Genomic DNA, 22,979 nt, shown 5'->3' on the forward strand with positions numbered 1-22,979 from the left:
AAGCTTTGGAAGCAGGATGTAATGCTGATATTCACGTGCAGCTCTGCCAACACTTCTGCTGGCTTCACCCTCTTCACCAAATGCCCAAATTCAACAAAAGGAAATGATACTGTCAATTAGTTTAGATGTAAATTATTATTTCAGTTACAGAATTATTGCCAGTATTTGTATAATACGTCATGCAGAAAATGGAAGCAAACCAAACTTCTGCATGTTCAGCAGCAAACGCCGTCACGTCTTGGAGCGGTTTTGTTGTGGTGTATTTGAAAGCGTTTGGGGAAGCTCAGGCATTGGAAGCTGAATGTTCAAATGTGTTCTATTTCCTCAGTGTTTTCTGCTGAAGTGAAGCGGGTTCTCTTACATTGCTTCTTACTGGAAGAACTCTGCATGCGTTTTAGGAACAGTTACAGAAGCACTTTTTGTAACTTCTGATTAAGTGATGAAACTTCTCCCGAATCAGCAGTCTCCACAGTCATGATTAAAGCCCCTCACCCTCAGCAGGAAATGCTACAATTAAGCAATGGAATTGCACAAGAATAAATAGCTCTTGGTTTGACCATCTAAAAGCTAACAAATGGAATTCTCTTAAGAGGGGCTGAGGGTTGCGATGCTCCCAAAGTGCCACCTGGGGGGTTTGGGGTGCAGGATGCACGGCTGGGTCTGATCTGTGGGGGGAGGAGGAAGAAGTTGAGGAGAAGAAGGAAAGGATGAAGAGAGGAGAGCGGTGAGGGGATTTTTGTCTTGGTCCAGAAGGATTGCCTAAGACAGCTCGGTGCTTGATTCACATACTTATTGAGTTTGATTCATAGTATTTCTTAGATAATTTCCTCCGGCTTTTCTGCTGAATTTATTAATTCGTTTTCCATTTTCATTTTTTAGTTTGGAAATGAAGAGCAGCAGCTGGCTTGGGCAAAGCGTGAGAGTGAAAAAGCAGAGCAAGAAAGACTGGCTCGGCTGCGGAGACAGGAGCAAGAAGACCTGGAGCTGGCCATTGCGCTCAGTAAGGCCGACATGCCGAGCTCGTAGGGCTGCTGGGCTCCTCCCTGGCCGAGGGGAACCTTTAAACGCGGCTTCAAAAGATCCTCAACTCCTGTTCTGTTGTGAAAATCATTCTAGTCACTTCAACTCCATACAGGACTGCCTGGTTCGATGCAGCTGGGCTCTGCGCGGCTTTTCCAGGGCGTGAAGTGCAGGAAATACTGTATTATATGTTCTAGGTAAAATTACTGCTTGTAAGGAACTTAACAGGATCTTAAGATACTGAAAACAAAGTTTCTTTGTCTTGAAGACAACGTTGCATATAGTAAACTGCACCTTGTGGATCTGGCTTATTACCTGACTGGTTTTGGAGGCTGCAGTACAAATTTCAAAGAAAAGGTGATAAGAAGATACTTATAGAATTAGCTTTCACTTGCTGAGTTTATTTAATTATTCCTGGTAGGCTGATGAGTGCGTTATCTATGTCAAAGTCTTCAGCACAAATTCATTATTAGATGGTCCCTTTTTATCCCGGATATATGGCCTTTCTAAAAGAATCTGGCAATTTATATATGATGGATACCAATATAGATAGTATCAAGTGCTCCAAATTTAAGAACTCTGTGATTTAGGAGGTTTTCTTATTTAAACACTTGTTTGCATTGGATTTTAATTGTAGGTGACATTGTAAAAGATGGACTTCATTGTTGTAGTAAGTTGGAGAAGTGATGGCTTGGCAATTGAGTGACCAGGTAAAATCTTGCTTTATCTCATATGCAGATGTGATTACGGACTATGGTAAAAGTTTGAGTGCTTCTTTCATATAGAATCAAACAACTGAATGCTCAGCAAGCTCCAGCTGAGTTCTGCTCTGCAGCTCATCGTGGGTTGGCTCCATTTGCCAGAGCAAATCTGTCATCCCCCTTATGATGTGTGAGAGCCTCTACCTCTGTTCCTTGAATTCCACCTGTGTTATTTATGGGGTTACAGATCAAATATTGCTTAGCTGTGATAAGGCCAGGCTCAAACGGATGTTACTTGCAACACATTCATGCATAACTTGTGGAAGTCCTGTAGTCTGGATTGGCTTTAAAGTGTGGCTGAGGTACTGAGTGCTTCCTCCTGGTAAGGGCAGCAATGTATTTTGTGTGTCTGATTTAAATAAGTCCTTACGATAAATCTGTGAATTATTTGCTTACTAAAATGCCTTTTCTGGTCACCACAGGAATTCTGAGGCTTCAGTTGTCTTCGTCTTGGCCTCCATGTCTCACAGTGCAGAAGGCAGGCGCTCGATGCTCTTTGTTCTTCCTGATGCAGCCTTTCTCTTGTAACGTTTTCTGGAAGATGTGCTGTTCCTTCACCCTCATTGGTGCAGTTACATTTTTCTGCCCTCGCTTCCTTCCTTTCATTTTTCCTAACACAATGACAGTGCCTGCTTACTGAACGAAGGCAGTCTTTCCCCGTTCTGTTGTAACTGCCTTATTCTGGATGCTTTCCTTCAGAGAGATAATCAGATTGGATTATTAATTATTAATCTTATTGGTAGTTCTGAGCGTTGGTTGTCTGAGGTGCGAAGGGCTGAGTGCATGTTTGTGTGCATCCACAACGTGCAGATCCATTCCCTTACACCTGCAGCAGTGCATCAGACCGAAAGCCCATCTCGGTGTGCAGAGTTGGCAGTCGCAGAGCTTTGTCTCCTTTGTGCTGCAAACTGAACCTTTAATTTGCCTCAGGAAGGGCGACGATGCTCTGCAGTACCAAAACAGCCACAGGATGACTTCAGTACTTCTTTGAGTGAACCCATGTGAGCGCAGTGGGATTTCTAATCTTACAGAGTCTGATTTGAGATCCCTTCTCATTTTTCTTTGTAGTATATCAGATTAAATGATCAAACGTATTAAAACATCAAGGCATCCTCTTTTCTGATGGTTTACAGGACTTCGAGTCTCTGAAAGCGAACTTGGTCTGTCTGCAGCTAACATAAGATCAAACTTGCTGTGAAAGAATAATTTTCTTAATTGAATGACTGCAGTGTAGGAATCTCAGTGAAGTTAAACAAATTGTATTCATGAGTGAGAGTCTCCTTTTCATTTTCTTTTGGGCATGAGTCTTTGTAGTGTCTCTTCTGCTGTAATAAAACCCTGTTTGTATGCAGTGCCATTACAGAAAGGAAAACCACGTTTGGATACTCCTCGGATGATGTCACTCCAGTGGGACAGGGTGGATGAGCTGAACAGCTTGATTCATTGTCTGTGTTATGTACCATAACGAGACTCTGCTGCTTTGTCAGTGCTCAGAAATATTGGCATTTATAATGCTTCTCAGGCAGGGATCGGTGCTTCAAGTTGCTGAGCAGGAAGGCAGAAATGTGAATTAATCTAGCATTCCACACAGCATTAGAACTAATTGCTCATTTTCCTGTTTCCTTATGGACTCATTCTTCATATTTGCTTCAATAAGCAACAGAAGATCTAGCAAATTAGCAAGGACAGAATGTGTCCCCCCTGCACTGTAAGATCTTGTTGCCTTCACTTTACTGAAACGCTTTTTACACAAAATTTGAGACACTGAAGTAGAGGAAAACATAGCTGTGACTTCTCCCTGTTGTGTATTTAATACAGTTTTCCACGTAGAAAAGATGATTTCCCACGTTCTTCCCTTTTGCCTGTAACTGAGCATTTTGTATCATAACTGCACTTGATTTGCTAAGCCAAAAGCTTTTATGGCAAGACATTGATCTCATTCTTCCTCCAGAACGGTGAAATTTGAAGCACAAATAGGCCTTTTGCTATTTGGGCAGATGCAACAATGCAAGATAAATAAAATGTGAGTATACACAATGCATATACAGTGTACATTTTGAGATCCATATTATTAGTGTGTGTATATATATAATGTATAATGTAATAATAGTGTGTGTATATACTATACATGCCCACATACTATGCCTAGTATATAGTTACTTGTGCTGTACATAAAATGTGTATATACAGTGGATATGTAGAATATGCATATGTATTCTATATATTAACATTTGTGTGTATGTATTCTCTATAGAGAGATGGACACAAATGAAATCTGTACAGAAACACAGATGAGATTACGGCCCTTAGAATTTCAAAGTTCTGGCGAAAGAAAAAGAAAAAAAGGAGGACTGACTGCTATGAGAAAATTTGTTTTGAGCTTGCTGTCGTTGGCATGAGGAGCTGTGTTCACTCATGGTGCCAAATGTGAGAGACCTGGCAGAAAGCAGGCATCGTCTGAGGGCTGTGAGCTCGCGTCCTTCGCAGTGTTTCAGCCCCACTTTTCAGTTGCTTTGCAGCGTAGGCTTAATTTCTGATCCTCTTGCGGGTGTGGGCCACGTGTTGTCTGTTTCTCAGGCTGAGGCCATGATTTTTCTCTACTTTTGCTTGTACTTTCTTTTTTTTTGCCTTTTCTCCCTCCCCCCCATTTAAAAAACAACCAACAAGTTCTTTCAGGAGCAGTTTCAACCCCCACACACAGATCACACATGGAAGTGCTGAGGTGAACAAAGTCTCCTCGCCTCGTTCCAGTTACACAGGCTGCACTTCATGCTCACCTGGACTTCAGTTTCCTCCGTTTCCACCTGAGCTGCTCCTTCAGGAGGAACACCAATGCGTTGGCTTTGGGGAAGGGATGGAGGTGATGCTACTTTCTTTTAGGACACATGGTTAGACTGTGGTACACTGAGCCAAAGAGGTCAGTGAGCCTTTATATGGCACACGTGTCTTGTGTGGAGTGTTGTCCCTGCTGCAGTGACTCGTGGGAAACCAGACATTGCACACAGCACTGAGGAGCAACAGCTGCAGGGAAAGACAATTCCTCACATGGAAGCTCTGCATGCCAGCGCTGCGTGTAGGACAGGTGCTGAGTTACTGTGTTCCCTTAGCAGTGTGTTCACATCTGCCTGCATTGGTTTCCCCAGGACGTGGTCACGCGCTCTTGCAAAGCACACCAGGCATTCTGCAGTAAAAGCAGATGCTCATTGAATCCTGTAATACTGCTGTATGGGGTGGTGTTGTGTTGGCCAACTTTTCCTTATGAGATCTCTGCCCTGTGAGACCGTTTGTCCCCTCTGTATTCAGAGCTCCTGGAGCTGGGACGTCCCGAGCTGGGGCTGACTGTCACCTCTTTGTTCATCTTTGAAATGTGTTGTTAGAAGTTCTGTAGGAATTATTTTGTCATCTTATGCTGAGAGATAATGCACTTTTCTTGGATTCTTATAATCCTTTTGGGGTTACTATTTCTTCTTTAGTGTTTCTCCATTGAGAAGAGTATTTATTCTGTAGAACCACGGCCCAAGGAATTTTGGTCCAGGTAGAATCGTTGCTTTCCCAGTGCTGTAAGAGTTTGATTTCTGCTGCCTTCTGCGTTTGATTCCTCCCTCTCAGGAATTCCACTTCCCTTTAATTCAGATGTTGGGTATCGGCTCTGTTATAGTGATTTATCTGTGCTAATAACGTTCCAACCTCTTCCTACACCAGAGGAGCAGTGAAGCTTTTGTGTCTCAACCATTGCATCTCACCATAGACTTCGAAACAAACATCTTTTCTTAGGAAGGAGTTTTGCTTGCAGTATGGTGGAATTACAGAAGATTTATTTTTAGAGTATGTTAACTGTTATTCATTGACACACTTGTTTTATCAGTTGATCTACTGCTCTTTTCACTTGAAAGTTTTATAAATAAAGCAAATAAAGGCAAATTTGCTACAGAATGGAATTTTTCTTTTTGCAGCTTCTGCTTTCCCCTTTAACTTCCAAAGTAAACTCCTGGGGAACTGGGTTCCGTCAGCTGTTAGCATACTGTGCTCTTTCTGGTGTCCCTTTCAGTAAGATTTTCTTTAGTCTGACCTAAAAAGGGTGGAAACGAAGTGGAAACTGCAATGTTGACCTAAATTTGACTAATATCTCAAAAAATGTACATTATTGTAGTTCTATTTATCTTTTGATGGTCGTAACGTATTGAAAGAAAGGTATTTTAATTTTAACCCACTCATGCTTATTGTTTAATATAATAAGAGAAATGTTATTGTTTAATATAATAAATGAGAAGTTACTTTTTGGAGCTCTGAGCCTTTGGCAATCTTTCTTTCTGGTGTCACACGAACCTCACATCCAACAGCCGCCTCTCTGTGCCGATCCTTTCTCTTTCCCTCCTGCTCTGCCCTCACCTCCCCGCTGTGTCGCAGCCACCTTCATCTGAGCTGAACAGTCAGAAAAGCCAACTGCGCCAAAGCACTGGTGGTGCTGCAGTGCTGAGCATCCCAGCCAGCCGCGCCGGGAGGCTCTGAGCTCAGCAGGGACGAACTCCTCCTGCTCAGTGGAAAAACACACCTCACTGTCATGCTATCCTGCATTATTCACTTTGACTCATTATTCTCCCATGTGTTTTATTTACTCTGCTCTGCACACACTGCCATGGCTAGCAGCAGCTTGCCAAGGCAGGTTTATCTCAAAATTGCTCTCCAGCAATAGTTTCAGTTTGTTGCCATTTTGACGCCAGGTTTTGCTGCACTGTGGCACGAGCACTTCCTACCTGAGTTCTTCCGTTGTGTAATTCCACCTATTCCCTTTCAAAAAGCAACAAATGAGGGCCACAGCTCTGTGTCTGGTCCCATTCAGCTTTTGGAAGCTGACCCACATACCAACCCAAGACTTCTCCACGTTTCTGCCCCATCTGTGCTATCCATGGCCAACCCAGCAGCGCTGTGGCACCAAGCGCCCACTGGCAAAGGATGGCTTCCAATGGAAACTCCCACATAAAGCTGCTCCCAGCTCCGCTGCGAGCCCTCAGAGCAAAGGCAGCATTTGCTGATACAGCACCTCCTACAAATGCTGCAGCTTTCCCTCCCACTGGCACTGCTGGCCCGGTGTGAGCGCAGCGCTGAGCCGCTCTGATCTCCCATCGCATCCTCAGCGCTGTGGGGGAGCAGAGCCTGGTGCTCCTCCACTGCCCCACATCCCTCCTGCTGGATGTAAAATCATCCATCTGCCCAAACCCCCCAGTGCTGTTGTTGTGCACGGGCTGTAAATAAAACAGGGGGTTGTTGGGATTTGAGGGTTTTTTGGTGTGTTTTGGTTTGTGTTCAGGCCTCGGGCTCAGTAGCTTTCTTCTAATATATGAAATGTCACAGGGGATGTCCAGTGGGATATTCCAGATGTTTCCTGATGATATCATGATAGGCCAGAAAGCCAGGAATGCTCCAAGCCGTGCAAGTGCAAGAAACCAAAGTCAGAGTGATTTAAAGGGGCACCATAACTGACTGCAAACCTCCAGCAGGTAACTTCATCCACAACTTCTGCGTTGCCCAAGTTATGCCCTCTACAAAGCGTGGAATTCTGGTGATTGACTACAAGGAATTACAACTGAAGCAGGTAAATGAGGAGGTAAGTAATGCAAACTGTGGTTGCAGCCTTTGTTGTTCCTGCTCTCCTTGTGCTTGGAAAGGTGTTTTCTGTGAACGCGTCTTCGTTCCGTAAAGCGGTGCCTATGACTCATTTTGTGTCTACATAAAATATTACAAGATCAAATAATTGTGGCTGAAAAGTCAGACGTCAGAAGATGAAATCAAATGTTTTTGGCCCAACACGTTCAGGATGAATCCATCTCCTCTGCACTGGCAGCTCAGGGCTCTATTGCACAGCTAAAAATCTCACTCTGGAAAACGGGCAATTGGGCATTTGGGATCCAACAGTGCAGAACTTCACGGCATCTCCAAGTCAAAGCCATTCCCTCCTTTGGGTTGGCAGTGCTCGGCTGGTGGATCTGTCCCATCCTGTGGGTCCACGGTGAGGACGTGGTGTTGGCCTTGTGCTGGCAGCAGAGTGCAGCCCCTGGGCAGGTGGGACCCAAACTGACACAGCTGAGCGCGGCTGCTTTGGCCCTCACCGGGCTCAGGAGGTTCACATATGGCACTGTGGACATCTCAGACATGAGCAGCAGGGACAGTTCTCCCTGTCATATTACATAGGGCTTGAGTTGAATTTACCTCTTTGTGTTTCCCCCAACACTGCTCGTTACCATGGCGATGGCTACATGACTTTGTTGCGTTTGTTTTATTTAAATATAGCAAAAGAAATTGCTAACGCTTGGGATTCTGGCTCAGAAAATTAAATTTAAGCAAAGCTTAACAGCCACTCTCTGTTATAGGTGCACAAAATAGCTATGGAAACCACAGAGTTTCTACCACAGAAAACCACAGAACCACACAATCCTATAATTTGAAGAATGGACAAACTTTTTTTGGCACTTCTTGTGGACAGAGGACCGCGGGTGAGTGGGAGGCAGCATTTGGAGGCAGCCTGCAAATGGCCGCCAGCAGCCGAGGGCTGAAATCCCCCATCCCTGAGTGGGGCAACAACCGCCCCGCTTACAGCTCCTGCCCTCCCTGCTGCCATCCCCTGCGCTTCACTGGGAGCCCCAGCTCCCATTTTGGGGTCAAACCCCTGACTTTGGGAGCGGGCCGGGCTGAGCTCGGTGCAGCTCAGCGCTGCGGTGCTCTCTGCAGAGCAATGTGGGCTCAGCGCAGTGCAGGCGCTCCGCAGAGCATCGGAGCGCAACGCCCCGACTGCGGTGTGGGATGGATGGAGCCCCGAGGCTGCGGGCTGTGCTCACGCTCAGCAGCGTTTGCTACAACTTTCACTTGGAACATTGTGCAGGATTTGTTCGTTTCTGTGCTCGGCTTGCTCTATCTAATCTACCAATCTATCTTGCAAGTAGATTGAGCCCATCTCTGTGGTATCTCATAAAAGTATGTGTGAAAATGTTGTTTACAACGGACTCTTTGTTTCCTCCTATCGGGTTTGACAGCACCTTTTTTTCTCCCATCGTCCCATCTGGGGTGCTGCTGGTGCAGGCAGCTCCTCCAGCCCCTCCTGGTCCTCGTGTGCTCCAGGAGCTGCTCGGGGCTGTGAGTCCTTCACCTCCATCAAACTCACTCTGACAATGATGGTGATGTGCTGCCATGAACGCTCTGCGGAGCGCTGGTGCTCTCCTGCTGCCAATGGACGCACCGTGGGCCGATGGAGCCACACCACGCACTGGATGTACTAATTTGAAGCAATTAACAAAAGAGTTGGCAGTTACTCATAATAGAATATGAGAGAGATGAGATCAGCATCTCTTTTTCTTCTGCTATGAGATTATCTTGAGATTCACAAAGCTGCAGCTTCCTGTGACGACCACACTGCAGTTCTCAGACGTTCCGTCCCTCTGGCAATTAGAACAGAGTTGGTGATGAACCTTTACTGGGTTATTGAGTTGTGCCCCTCATCCCCCTGTCTTCACAGGTCCGCATTGATATTTCTTGATATGTCTTGCATTTATGTTTCTCTGTAAGGGGATGGCCCTCTGCTCAGATATACCCCTACGTTCAGATGCACTGCACAGCATCTGAAAGCACCTCAGTCACGACCCGCTGGTTTATAGGTGGCATCTCCAACGCTGGTTATGATGTGAGATAACAGGGCCTCATCTGGAGCCCTGCGAGCGAGGGGAGCGGGCAGTGCAGGCTGCCAGCCAGAGCCCAGCGAGCCCAGGAGCACCGGGACAGCGAGGGCTGCAGGGCTCAGTGCTGGGGAGCGGCACAGGGTGACACCTGAGGGTCCTTCCACTCAAACCACTCGGCGGTTCGGTCGCGCTCTGTGCTGCACAGGAGCAGCAGGGGTTGACTGGAGGGCTGGGGGTGTTGTGTGCTTTATCTGTGTGCAGATGGCACAGGGCTCACAGCTCTGCACCCGTTGGGTGGTAGCTGCCCCTCCCCCATGTCAGGGTGGCCAAGGGCACACAGCCCAGCGTCCCGCTCCCACGGAGGTTGGTGAGGAGCTCTGGAGCTCCCAGGCTCTGCCCCAGTGCTGGAGAGCGGCGCTGGGGCTGAGATGAGGGCGACTGAGGTGCCTCCACTCCCCGTGCTTCTCACTCCATCGCCGAGCGGCACGGAGCAAAGTGGCACCAACACCTGCCAAGGCCCAAACGTTCCCAGCTCTTCCCACAGAGCAAAGGCAGAGCGCGATGGGGAGCGGAGGGGTGAGGATTCCTTCCTGAAGGTTCTGAGCTCCAAAAGCTGTGCTGAAATCTGAAAATCTTCAGCTATGGGGAAAGAGAAGGAAATACCTCGAACTGTCGCAATGCTGCATGTGCTCAGTTTAGGGCGCCTTTCAGTCATCCTCACTTTCTGGAATTAGATTGTGCAATTTTTTTTTTCTCTAGCAAATGCATGAGTTTTGTTTTTAATGAAGAAATGTTAAATCTCCCTTATATTTCACTTTGAAAGAGCTATAAAAGTGAAATGTGGAACTCATTCTTCCATGTGGATGATTAGAAGCCCAAAGTACATCTGTTCCACATGAACAACTGCAGGCTTTGCTGTCACAGAAGGACCTCTATTTCTGTACTTTCCATGTATTCCTGCTGATTCCATTCCTGTGTTCTGCACTGTGAAGGCAGAAAAAGTCACAGTCCAGACTGGAATCAAACTGCTGCAAGTGCTCCAGTGTGAAGGAAAAGCGCTCTGATATTAAGTTAAACCTCTGCATTTAACAACAGTGAGTTTGGTGCAGCAGCATCAGGGCTCACAGCTGAACTGCTGCTGGGAAACCAGAGGATCCTCATTAGAGCTGCAGAGTAATTGCATAAATACAGCATTTGGAGTGATGATCTCATTTACATCTGTGGAGGAGCCGTGCACTGCCGGAGCTGCAGCACCATCCACTTCAGAGCAAAGCAGTTTTCAGGCTCCTGATCACTATTTCACTTCTCCTCCAGAACAGTGAATACCTTTCTTAGCTGCTGAGAGCCGGGTACGACTCAGAATTACGAGGTGAATTTCGGTTTTTGGGAATGAATTATGAAGGTATTTGAACCTGCGCTGTGAATTTATGTTTAAATTCCACCACTGTTCTATTGGAATTCTGCACCGAGCTCTGGAGAGCGGCAGTAATTTATGTACGAGGATGCCTTAAAATAAGCCTCCGTAATTACAAAAATGCAGTGTTTAAATTTATAGTAAAAACCCACACACTGCTGGCGAAACTGTAACTGCATCTGGAAAACATTAAGGATGCTATTAAAGCAGTCCAGCATAAACTAGAAATGAGACTGAAATTACAGCGCTGCTTACTTAACCATTTTTAGGAAGCGTTTTGAATCTGAGCGACGTTCCTGTCTGATTTTCTGATGCAGCACCGCGTGGTTTCGTGTTTGCTGTCCTCCGTTATCTGCTCTGACAAACCTGCAGCCCCAACAAACCTACAGACAAACCTGCAGCCCGGCTGCTGGCGGTGCTCTCACAGCGAGGGCTCCAAGCACAGCGCGGTGGCTGTGGGGAAAGGAGTGGGGGGACCCCGAAGGACAAGGATGAACCACAGCAATTAAAAACTTGTTTTATTAAAAAGATGAAATGTTTTCAAACATTGAAAAACCACGTTTTTATAAAAACAGAAATAGGCAAAATACCCATTTGTCTTCTATTTACATATACAATATTTCTCGCTGTATAAAATTATTTACAATATATAAAAAAATTACAGTAAAATAGGTTATTTTCTTACAAGACATCAAGCCCTGTACTTCTAGTGTAGATCATGGCAAACATGAGTATTATTGCACCTGTGAAACAAACAGTCTAACAATAGGAGTGTTCTCTTAGCCATGCCTTCAGCCAAGATCTAAAATAACATCGAGCTACAGTAACATTCACTTAATCTCTCCTAGGGTCAACTTCAGGCAGTTTCCATACAAACATTGTCTCATTAAGCTTAGGGCACTTAGAGCCGGAACAGAAAAAGAAGATATTTACAGCTTCTTCTATACAATCTGTATGGAGTCTCACGGAGTTCACCCTTCACAGAAGCTGCATAAATAACCCCCGTCCTCCCCGCACGGCGCGGGCAGATTCGCAGACGCCGCCTCGTCAGGTTCTGTGCAGGAGACGCCGGCTGGGTCTCCTTGTGTCCAATCCTTGGCGGCCGGAGCGCGGTGCCTCCCCACGTAGTACCAGCTACAGGTTCGGAGCGTTCTGCACCTCAGCAGCTCACAAGGCTCACTGTCCGCTGGGCCCCGCGGCTACATGTGCCGCTTCATGTGCAGGGCCAGGTGGTCCGACCTGGAGAACGCCCGGTCGCAGAGGTGGCACTGGAAGGGCCGGTGCCCGGTGTGCTTGCGGTAGTGGCGCGTGAGCTCGTCGGAGCGGGCGAACTTCCAGCCGCAGCCCTCCCAGTTGCAGTGGTACGGCTTCTCACCTGTCAGGGAAGCAGAGCGTGACTCAGCGCGGCGCTCCCACCCCGGGCAGCGTCACACAGCCTCATCCCAGCGCACGACACCGAGCCCTTCCCTTCCACGGGCAGATCCACCACTACAGAGCCACAGCACCGCTCTGCCGATTCCTTTACCGCCCTGAGAACCCGCTGAGAAAGGGCCTTGAAAGCCGCCCTTGGAGCAGCCCTGACCCCCAGACAGACGCCCTCGGTCTGACCACCTGTCACAGCCCAGCTGTGAGCGCTCCGGGGACTGGGAGACTACAGGATTAAAGCTCACACCGCCACAAACCACTCCAGCAGGCAGCCATCCCACCCGGCCGAGCTTACCTGTGTGTGTCCGCAGGTGGGCCTTCAGATGTGAACTCTTGGTGTAGGTCTTCCCACAGCCCGCGTATGTGCACGTGTGCGTGGCCGTCCTCTTGCGGGGCCAGGAGCGCCGGCCTCTTTTTGGCTTGGAGTCCAGCAGCTCCAGCGGGGAGGATGGAGGGGTGAGCATGCCCCGGGGAGCTGAGGGCTGGAGGGGCAGGCTGTCCTCGAAAAGGCCGTACTGGGAGGTGTTCTGGTACTGGAGGTGGGTCTGCGGGTGGTGGAAGCCGGAGGGCGGGTGGTAGCTCTGCTGGAAGGACGAGGGGCACATCATCTGCGTGTGGCAGTCGTTCACCATGAGGTCGTCGGGGCTCAGCGGTGGTGTCTCGGCACCGGGGATCTGAGGGGAGTTGGCCACCCGTGGCTGCTCGTAGGCCATCATGCAGGTCGCGCTGCCCTCCTGCTTGATCTTCGGGCAAGCCTGCGGCACCAGACCCAGGACTGGCCCATAACTGTCCATGTCAGGCTCGGGCTTGATGCTGTCCACAAACTGCGGAGCCCCGAAGCTGGGTGTCACGAAGAAGCGCCCGTGCACGCTGCCAGCTGGGCAGTAGTCAGAGTCCATCTCGGGGCGGATCATCTCGGGAGCGATGCCGGCGCTGTAGGGCGGGGGGCTGCCCTGTTCCAGGGCGTTGTAGCATCCCGGGTTCGGGTTTGTCTGGTAGAAGCCTCCGCTCTCCCCTTGCGCGGGGGGAAAGTCCCCGCCGGCAGCCCCCTGGCCGTAGCCGTCGCTGCCCATGGAAAGGATAAAATCCAGCACGTTGTTGAGGTCTTCATCCTCTTTGCGCGGGGAGAGGTCGCCCCAGGTGCCGCCGGGGGCCTTGGCCTCCTGCTCGCACTTCCACCTCTGGGGGAAGAAAGAAAAGGGAGAAGGTTAGCGGTGCGGCCGGGAGCGGGGGTCGGGGGCAGCGGGGCGGGCAGAGCCGCGGGGGCTCAGCGGGGCTCGGCCGGGCCGGGCCGGTGCCGCACTCACTTCGTGGAGCGCTTTCTCGCGGCAGGGGCTGGCGAAGGTGGCGAAGGAGGGCAGGATGGTATCGCTCAGCGCCATGGTGCGGCCGGGCGGGACGCGGCGCGCAGAGCCGCCCTCCCACCTTATAACGCGGGCGCGGGCGCCCTCAGGCCAATTGCAGGGAGCGGAGGAAACGCGTCCCGGACGGGGCGGGCGGGGAGGCAGCGGCTCGAGCGCAGCCTAAATTTAGCCCCGGTATAAAAGGACGCGGCGGCGGCGGCCGCAGCCCGAGCGGGGCGGAGCGGAGCGGGGCCCAACGGCGGCCCCTGACCGGCCCCCAGCGCGGGGAGCGGAGCCGGGACCCCCCCAACACGCGCACACGGAGACACACGCACGTACACAGACACACGCACACACATACATGCATACACACGGACACGCACGCACACACACGCTCACAGACAGGCACTGACATGCACACACACATGCGCACGCACATAAGCGCACATACATGCACACACACGCACATACGTGCACACACACGCACATACATGCACACATACAGACACAGACACTTCGGACACGGGGTGCCGGGGGTGTAGGGTCCCCGCGCGTGGCACTGATGGCTCTGCGTCTCTGTGGGACCCCCGTGGGGATTGGGGTCGGAGGCTATGGGGGGCCGTCCGTGACGCGGGGTGATGGCGGTGAGCCCACGGCCCGCAGACACCGCGAGGGGGTGGGGGTTCGCTCCCCTCCCGCAGCGGCTGCCCTCCGCCCCGATGCTCCCGGCGGTGCCGTCGGAGCCGCTCGGTGCTTCCTGGGCCGGAGCCGTGCGAGCAGCGGGAGCTCTGGGCTCGGGCAGTTCCCGTTTGCTGCACAAAGCACCCAAAGCAACGTTTCCTTATGCTACAAGGACAGAGACAACGCAAGGAGCTCCTGAGCTCTCCTTTGGCCGTCGCCAAATTCTGGTCTTGGGCTGAATGTTTCCGAGGGGAACGCTGTGCTCCCTTGCCTCGGCCTGTGGCCCCAGTGCCCGCTCTTAAGGAACGATTCTCCAGTAATTTTTGATAATGTGCCCCAGGCTGCTGCCTTTGAGAATCGCAGCTGCTTGGCAGCCGTCCAGGACAGAAAGAGCAAAAGTGGCAATTCTGAAATGAGGAAAATGATGATCTATTGCGGATAGAGAGATTCTTTGAAAGCCAGCTTCAGGGAAAGAGCCGCGCTTCCCCCGCACCTCCTCCATATTTTCTTTGCGATCAATTCTAAAAGAATTTCTGCCTTATAGATGAGAAAAAATGTAGAACAACCCTTGCTTTTATGTGCTGTGTGCCCCGAGAGGGGAAGGAGTGATGGGTTCTGGATCTCAAGGAGCATTCTGAGCGTGTTCGCTAAAGCCCATCCCAGGAAAGCACAGTTGCTAGGGGGAATAAATGCTCTTTTCAATAGCTGCACATGTTTTAACATAACGAATACCTCTTGTATAACTTTCTATACTTTTTACTCTGAAAGTTCGCAGGATGGCCAGGAGGAGCAGCCAAACTTCTGTGATTGGAGCAGAATCAATACACCGAATGCATGGTAACGAAGTACACAAAGATGTGTGACTCATCGCTGTGCAATGTCACACTTGTGTAATCTTTCAATGTAAACTCTTTTCCTCTAATAAAATGTTAGTAAGTGCACAATACGTATATATGGCGCTGTGAGTCAGCCAAGAAAATACACTCTGATGAATTCAGAATGAATGTGAATGTTCCCTCGATAACACACCCTGAATGTCTGTGTCAGTTTATGTGCTTGTGATTTCAGCAACAGCTATAGCAAAATATTTTGTTTCTAGGATATACAACTCCATGTACGTTCGCAGCAGCTCGGCCGGACGCTGCCTTCCAGTCGGCGCTGTGAGGACGTTTGTTGGTAGCAGAGCTCTGTCACCCAGCTGCATCCCTTTTCTTTTCATAAGAGGGACGTTTAATGGGCAGGGAGGATGAAAGCTGAGCTGGTGAAATAATGGATTCACTGCCTTTCGTTTCTTTTTGTTTTCCAATAAGGCTACAGAGCTACCAGACGATAGCTATATTAAACCTGGTGAGAGGCATGTGAGAATTTGTTTACGCTGTGAGTCACCGTGCTGTACAAATTGGGCACAGCTCTGCCATGACCTTCCTCGGATCTGCAATCAAGCACTGACATTTTCCGGCTTCATTAATTTATTTGTGTATTGCTGTATGCAATGGTTATTTAAAATGTCTGATATGGAGACCCTGGCACTGATCTCACTAACGGCAGCATAGGAAAGGAGTGATGCCACTGGTGTGGGGAAGCAAAGAATGTGAGATTAGAAGTATTTCTTAATCTGTCGTGGGTAGAGGAGAACTAAATGATGTGTGATTTGTCTTCCAGCCAAAGCAAACACAGGCTCTACCATTTCTGAACGACAGCGTTGGTTTTTCGAGGTGTTGCTGCTGATCTCTGTTGTTGCTTTTACATCAAGGGAAACTTGTGAAGGGATTGTAGTCACGAAATAAAGGATTGAGAGCTGGGGCGATGAAGTGCACCCGTGGTGAAACTGCAGCTGGAGCGGTTGGGGAGATGCCCACACGTCACCTGGCTTCTGCGGCTCTGAGTCATCGCACAACTCAAACAAACAAACAAACAGAGCTGCTTTCACGTGGGACGGTTCTCAGGGCGTCCTGCTGCACCTCAGCCTCTATCATGGCAGCGGGGAAAGGGCTGAGCTTGGAGCTCTCAGCACCGCGGGCGATGCTGTGACCAAGCACTGCGTGCGCAGGAGGCACAGACGCCGTATCTCTGTCCCAAACTGCCACCATTCTGTTGACTCTTTCTTTCTTTCTTTCTTTCTTTCTTTCTTTCTTTCTTTCTTTCTTTCTTTCTTTCTTTCTGTCTTTCTGTCTTTCTGTCTTTCTGTCTTTCTGTCTTTCTGTCTTTCTTTCTTTCTTTCTTTCTTTCTTTCTTTCTCAGACTCTGAATTCGTGTTTTCAAAAGTCTGATATCAAAGAAGAAGTCAGTAAAATGATGTGAACTACCACATGAAGGAACTGTACAGGTGTTTTTAAGATAGGCATCTCTCAATGTTGAAGAGTGATTTAATCCCATAGGCCTTTTTTTGGTAATTAAAGTAATATCACAAATTAACTTGATAAAGGAGCCGTTTTTACCAGAGCTTTTCCTGTACAAGGACCTAAAGGGGAAGGCAGACCTCCATCTCTTTGATAGCATGGAGCTCCTGGGGCTCATCACGCCTTTGATACGGCACATTTTCCTTTTTGTGTGTCTGTGATTTCCTTCTCAGCTGTGTGTATGTTCTCAAAACCTTTCCCTCTGAGGCGTCTGACAGCAGCCATCTCTGCAGCACTTCCTTGATCTTTGCCATCTACGACTTTATCAGTAACGATTTCTGTTTTCTTCCAGGTCATTGTTAACAATGCTGAATTGTAAGTGGCCCTGAAAGAGATAAAGAACTAATAAACCTGCTGGATTAAAAATTAAATTAGCTTTCAAGATGTGCCAACTTATGTTTGGACCAATGTGCGTGTGCGCACCATATTGATTTGTCATGTTCTTGTTTCTTAATGTGAAAATCACATTGCACAAGGCACGAGTGGCTCGTTGCATCAACACTGCTGCCTTATTTAAAGTGCAGTTAAAAGCCATTGTCATTAACTAAAGCAATTCTGTTCATCATTCTTGTACCGTATCAAATCTCTCCAGTATTTTGCCCACGTTTTTATGGCGCAGAGGAGCCTATGTGGGCCGTTCTGTTTACCCTGTTAAAATATATTGACATAATATCAACATTCTTCAAGTCACCTGGGGCTTCCCCACTGTTCCAAAATTGATTGATAATAAACATTAACCATCTGGATATGTCCTTAGTTGGTTCTTCTGAAACACTCACTTATAAGTTACCCAGACCTGGCAACTTAATCTTGTTTGAGCTGAGCAGCAGTTGTTTTAACATCCTCCTTAGTTACTGGAATGGAAAGTATTTCAACATCATTATTGTCTGATCTGAATGCAGCATCTGGCTTCTTCTCAAAGAGAGAACAGAAATATTTTGTTGTGCTTACTTCTGCTTTTTCAGCATTACTATTGACAGGTCTATCATGTCCACTCGTTCCGATGGCAATCCTAATTCACTCTGGTGAAGCCTTATTAACTCATCTGGAAGGTGAACAAACATCAGCCGTTGCTGATACTTTCAGCCACTGCAGACTTCCCTGGGCACAAAGGAAAATTAAGCTTAAAGTCCATCTCAATAAATAAGTCTACTATAAAAGCTTTCTCAGAAATGCACGAGGAAATACTGCCCCTGTGATTAAAGTACGGTAATGGTTCAGTGAATCATGCAAAATTCAGACGTTCTGTGAATTTAATTGTGAGTATGTATTTTAACCCAAGTTTGCCTTGTGAAGGATGACAGCATTCAGCTATAAATCTTCTTTTGTCATTTTCGGTTCGGGGGCTCTTCAGACCCACGGAGTTTGCCCCAGTTTTTTAATTACCAGCTTTGATTAGGTGTGCAGTTGTGCTTCTGCCAGCACTTCTGACACGTGCGTGTTGTTGGATTGCAGATGTCCCTTTCAGCTTTCAATTAAAGACACATTTGATGAATCTTTCTTTTCTTGTACAGAACTGTGAAATGATGCCACAGTTTCAAAAACTGTACTGTCACGTTTATCAGTGAAACTGCCTAAATTATCAGGCACAAATTATGAGCTACAGTTTTCTATTGTTTCCAAGTAGTTTTTATTGCGGTGTCAGTAATCAGGAGGTGGAACAGTGGGGTTGTGATAGAGGCCAGAAAACACCTGGAGTGCTTTCACCCAGGTGAGCTGTATCAGCACAGCAGCATTAATGCAGCCCATGGGTTGCATTCGTGTTGCTTTGGGAGCTTTGAGGCAGAGCATGGTGGAAGGAAAAATCCCACTTTGTCCTGGAACAAGGTAAGAGTGGCATTGTGAGATTTCAGACTTGTTGCTTCTTTCCTGGACTTTGTTTTAGGAAAGAACTGACATCGTTTACTGGAGAAGGCAGGAGAAAAAGTAGAATGATGTATTATTATCTCTTGTGTCCATTTGGGATCGTTAGTAATGTTGTAAGGCATGCAAAGTTAACTGGGTTTAGGAGTAAGAACTGTGTTTGGGGTTTAATTAATGCAGGAAAAAATTCTGTTTGAGGGAACTTCAAAGAACCAATCAGATGTGCTTTTCTTTTTAATTTGTAAGATCTGTTGCAGTCTGAGTCAGCATGGCAGATGCAGATGGCTTTCTTAGCACAGTTTTTGTCACTTTGAAGTTCACAGTTTTTAACTGGGGGATGGGGAGGGACAACTGGACAAAGCTCAAAGTCAGACGCGAGCAGAGCATTACTCAGAAAGCTTTTTTTTTTAATCTCCTGTCATTGACATGCAGAGCATTTTTATAGGTGGTGGTTATATCTGATAAGTAGAGGATAAGTCACCAAATACTCCAAGTAGGAGTTCATATAGGGTGTAGGGTGGAAAGCCTTGTTTAGCGTGATGAGCATGTGGGGTTCAGTTCTCATTTATAAAATGCCTTCTTTGTACTGCACCTGTATTACTTATTAGTCATATGTCCTGCAGTTGTGTAATGGGAAATACTGGAGCAAGCATTTCGTTAACTGTGACACTGTTAATTGGTATTGCTGCCGCCTGGAATTACTTTCCCTGTTTGAATACATGGAAGTATGAATCAGAGCGTAGTGAATTAGCCAGGGAGAGGAAGACTGGCATCTCTGCATGGTAGGCTGTATGGGTAGAGCAGCTGATCTCATGTGTCTTCCTGGGCTGTGAAGTCCTTCTCAGACTTACATCACTGCATTCAGAATGGTACATGTATTTATATTTCCCATCATCGCAATTAGTTGTATCATCATGATTAAGCTTTGAAATCTCAGTCAGATATTTTGGGACATGCTGTTTCCTGCGGGATTGCGTCTGTTGCAGCTACTTTTTTTCTTTTTTGAGCTATAAAAGCCAACCTTTTTGGATATTTATACATTGAAATTCCTGGCTGCCTCTGAGCTGAAGAACTGTGCTATGTGCTGCATAGAAATGCCTTCTCTCCAGAAACAGAAGTTCTGCTCATTTATCTGCACACCACATAGCTCAGCTGATGTGCCCTCCAGGAATGTCACAGTGCTGACAACAAGCTCCATGGTGCAATTAAGTGCCAAACTTCAGGTTTGACAACAGTCAAAGTTATTGATAGTTGGTGCTATAGCAGATATATATATACAGCAATTACAGTTCAAGAGCAGAACGCTGTTGAAATCCCTTGGACGGTTACAGCTATTCTTGAGCAATACGATTCTTTTTGAGAGACGGCCTCGTACAATGCAACTTTGTAGAAAGAGTTGTGAAATTTTCTTTTCATTTGCCACACAAAGTGCCAAATAAATGTTTGCAATAAAAATACAAGCCTGGGAAGAATGTGTTTTGCCAATTACAGCATAACACGAGCTACAAAGAAGGGTTCAGAGTGGCGTTCAGTGTGGATTTTAGTGTTCGGTTTCGGCAGGGAAGACGGGGCATGAATTTGCCCAGCAACAGTCAGGATTTCACCCCATATTTGCAAATAAAATGGTTGCCTTTGGGAGAGAAGGGCTGAAGGGCTGGGGCTCTGCACGCTGAGGGCGGCCGCGGCTCGGCACGAGCAAAGCGCCGGCACTGCGGGGCGCAGATTGGTGCTGCCGTGCAGTTGCTGCATTGGTCTCTGCTTGGCCCGTGCTGGGCCCGGGGGTGGTGACAATTCGGGGGCCCTTTCTCCTCTTGCTCAAGAGCGGTGTGATTCACCCTCTTCCCTTTTTCTGAGTTTCACATCGCAGAGAACAGGGTTATTTTTCAGCACAACTTTTACTTCGCCCTAAAGTTAGTTACCGAAACGCTGCGGCCCGGCCGCGCTCTGCCCCGCAGGAGGCAGAAGGGCACGAAGGAGGGCAGCCTGCGCCCTGCGTCTCCCCAGGCGGTTCTGCGCCTCCCTCCGCTCAGAGCCACCTGCTCTCCGCCATGGCGATGTCTCATTCGCATGGAATCGGCGCGCAGCAGCCGGCCAAGAGGCAGCGGCGTGTGTGAGTGAGCGCGAGGGGATCCTGCCGGCCCTTATATACCGGGGTTATTTTTAACCACAGCCTCCATGCTTATTACAGTGTTTCCTCTCTCAGACGCTCAGGAAGCCCACTTGGCTCTGTTTCCTGCTAACATGCGGCCCTGGCTCGCAAAATCTCTGAGAACAACAGGCTTGAGACTGCTCGGCTCCATTAAAAAAGCTGGCAGCTTGTCAAGGCCTGACAGAAAACCTTTGAAAGCTCTGGATTTCCTCCAGCGAACGTATGAGGCTCCTACATCGGTGACAAATTAGACTGAAACAGCACAAAACGCTCCTATATAAATAAGCCCTTTTTCTCTGCGCTCACCCTTTTAATAGTTCGAACATTATTTATAGTTATTTCTCTGGATGGAAAAATATTTTCATGTTTTTCCAAAGATGGGTTCTCGTGAAATGTTTTCCCTGTTTGTTTGGTGGGTTGTGTGTGTGGGGTTGGTTGGGATTTTTTTTTTTTTTTTCCTTTTTCCTTCGAGATTTTTGTGACGGTTTTCTTAAGCTCCAGGAGCGACCTTTCCTTCCTGGAAACGCACAGCACGGCGTTGTGAGCTGCTCTCCAACCGTTCCAGGAGGGCTGAACGCCCCTCTGGCCGCTCACTTCGTCGGGGGCTGCAGGACAGGTCTGCTGCACTCCATCAGTGCCTTCACCTCTGCGTTCCATGCACAGCGTTGGTCCTCTGTGGGTTTTTCTCCTCTGACTTCTCTCTGCGATTCCAAGGCGAATCATCCTTCCAGAAATGCTTTCCAGTGTCAGAAGAGATGTGACCTTCAAAACGGAGGATCTGCTTTCTCCCTAGCTGACATTTTTCAGTATGTTTACATACTGTGCAGTACGTACGCTATGTTAACCTCACCCCCAGCATCTTCCCATGTCCGGCGGTAGCGATGACCTGGAATCATAGATGCTAAGTCCAGAACAGTGGAGCTCAGTGAGTGGCTAATTTTTGAGGAGCATTTCCATCATTACCTGGGCCATCACCAGCCTGAAGTTATCCACGCACCCGAGATGTGAACAGGAACCTGCTGTGCCTCATCCCAGAGCTGGGAGACACAGACCAGGCCGCTGCAGGTTGACTGTGGTGCGGTGATTTCCCTGCCCTTTTATTTCCTTGCTGGGAAGCGATGTTTATTCTCCTGCAGATTTAAGCACTGCAGGGCTCTGTTTGCACTTAAAGGAGGGTGTGGTGGACAGTTCATCCCATTCTGAGATGGTATGGCCAGTTCTGAGCCAGGGCAATTACGTTTAATCCCACTCCGGCCCTATTGATTTGTGGAATTCTCTCCTGTTTTCACTTTCTTTCTTAAAGGACTCTCTTCAGTCCTTCATTATCCTCAGTCATGTCCTGAATCATTATGTTAGATTATGCCTTATAAAAATAAAAAAATATACACGATTCTGGATTTGGGTTGACCATCTCTGTCATTTTTGTTTTTGCTGTTGTGTGCAGGCCCTGGCTATTGTGTGAAGGCATCTCCAGTGACAAATACCATGTACAGCATGAGGCAGAGAGTAAAATTAGCACCTGTTTTACTGCTATTGATAACACTGCTTGAGCAGCTGTGGTTTGCTACATCAGTATTTCATCAGACAGTGAAATACTGAACTGGGAGCTGGTTGTATCAAGCATGATCTTGAATGAGTAACTACCACCATCTCTCAGATGACCCTTATTCTGATTGAAATCATTTCATTCCCAAAGTTATCTACATTTCACACAGATGTGGTTAACTTTTGCAGTTGAAAGTTACTGCTGTGAGACGAGAAAAATGTAAACAGTTTCTAGAAATGAAAGAGATGAATTCAATGATTTGCAGTTTTAGCAATGTGTTCTGTTGTTCATTCACTGCTCGTTCGGGGCTTTTATCTCAAGCCATACCCAACAATTGGGCTCTGGGTATGCCTGGGGCACCCCCCCTTTGGATGGATCTTGGCAAGAAAGTCTTTTAAATTCAAAGAATCATTTTGGCAAGCAGTCTTTACTTTGCAAATGCAATCTTTGTAGTTCTAATCACAGTTCTTAGCATTTGCCACTTTACCTGTTGGTGTAGTTTATGGAAGAAGTGGTGTGCAAGAGCAGATTCACATTTATTTCCAGGCAGGAAACCAGAAGTGCAAAAATGCATCATGAACTGAAGGGTCAGGGTGAAGGCTTTTTAAAGAAGAATTGAGGTGGTTGGATTGCATTTATCAGGCGCAGTCAAGCGGTCTAAAATTGACTTGTTTTGATGCTATTTGGAGCTCAGTGTAATGAAAAACTGAC

The 22,979-nt window shown here is 47.7% G+C and overlaps 2 protein-coding genes and 1 long non-coding RNA gene across 6 annotated transcripts in view; 2 read left to right on the plus strand and 1 right to left on the minus strand.

Moving 5' to 3' along the window:
* EPS15L1 (epidermal growth factor receptor pathway substrate 15 like 1) overlaps positions 1-6,064 on the plus strand; it is a 35,787-nt gene extending 29,723 nt beyond the window's left edge. For all 3 annotated transcript variants that reach the window (XM_052699768.1, XM_052699769.1, XM_052699770.1), the window contains one exon: positions 880-6,064. In XM_052699768.1, the coding sequence (XP_052555728.1) occupies positions 880-1,026 (147 nt within the window). In that variant the 3' untranslated portion in view covers positions 1,027-6,064. The remainder of the gene's footprint in view (positions 1-879) is intronic.
* A 5,299-nt stretch (positions 6,065-11,363) lies between these two features.
* On the minus strand, positions 11,364-13,724 carry KLF2 (KLF transcription factor 2). Of its 2 annotated transcripts, XM_052699842.1 has the most exons (3): positions 13,595-13,724; positions 12,583-13,468; positions 11,364-12,237 (listed from the first exon to the last, which is right to left on the minus strand). In XM_052699842.1, exons 1-3 carry the CDS (start codon positions 13,667-13,669, stop codon positions 12,062-12,064), a joined length of 1,137 nt encoding a protein of 378 aa, XP_052555802.1. In that variant the 5' UTR covers positions 13,670-13,724; the 3' UTR covers positions 11,364-12,061. The 2 variants fall into 2 exon arrangements, with proteins under 2 accessions (XP_052555802.1, XP_052555801.1); XM_052699841.1 differs by lacking the exon at positions 11,364-12,237 and having other exon boundaries at positions 12,244-13,468.
* Positions 13,725-13,790: 66 nt separating this feature from the next.
* LOC128088924 (uncharacterized) lies at positions 13,791-22,112 on the plus strand. The gene is made up of 2 exons (XR_008210410.1): positions 13,791-18,537; positions 20,777-22,112. It is a non-coding gene; the product is annotated as an uncharacterized LOC128088924 (long non-coding RNA).
* Positions 22,113-22,979: the final 867 nt, after the last annotated feature.

This window comes from Tympanuchus pallidicinctus, unplaced genomic scaffold (genome assembly GCF_026119805.1).
Source record: "Tympanuchus pallidicinctus isolate F22 unplaced genomic scaffold, pur_lepc_1.0 scaffold38, whole genome shotgun sequence".
NCBI lineage: Eukaryota > Metazoa > Chordata > Aves > Galliformes > Phasianidae > Tympanuchus > Tympanuchus pallidicinctus.

Coding starts and splice junctions, on each gene's coding strand:
- KLF2 (XM_052699841.1), bottom strand. CDS start 13,669: ATGGCGCTGAGCGATACCATCCTGCCCTCCTTCGCCACCTTCGCCAGC. Junction 13,469..13,594: donor GCGAGAAAGCGCTCCACGAA/GTGAGTGCGGCA, acceptor TTCTTCCCCCAG/AGGTGGAAGTGCGAGCAGGA.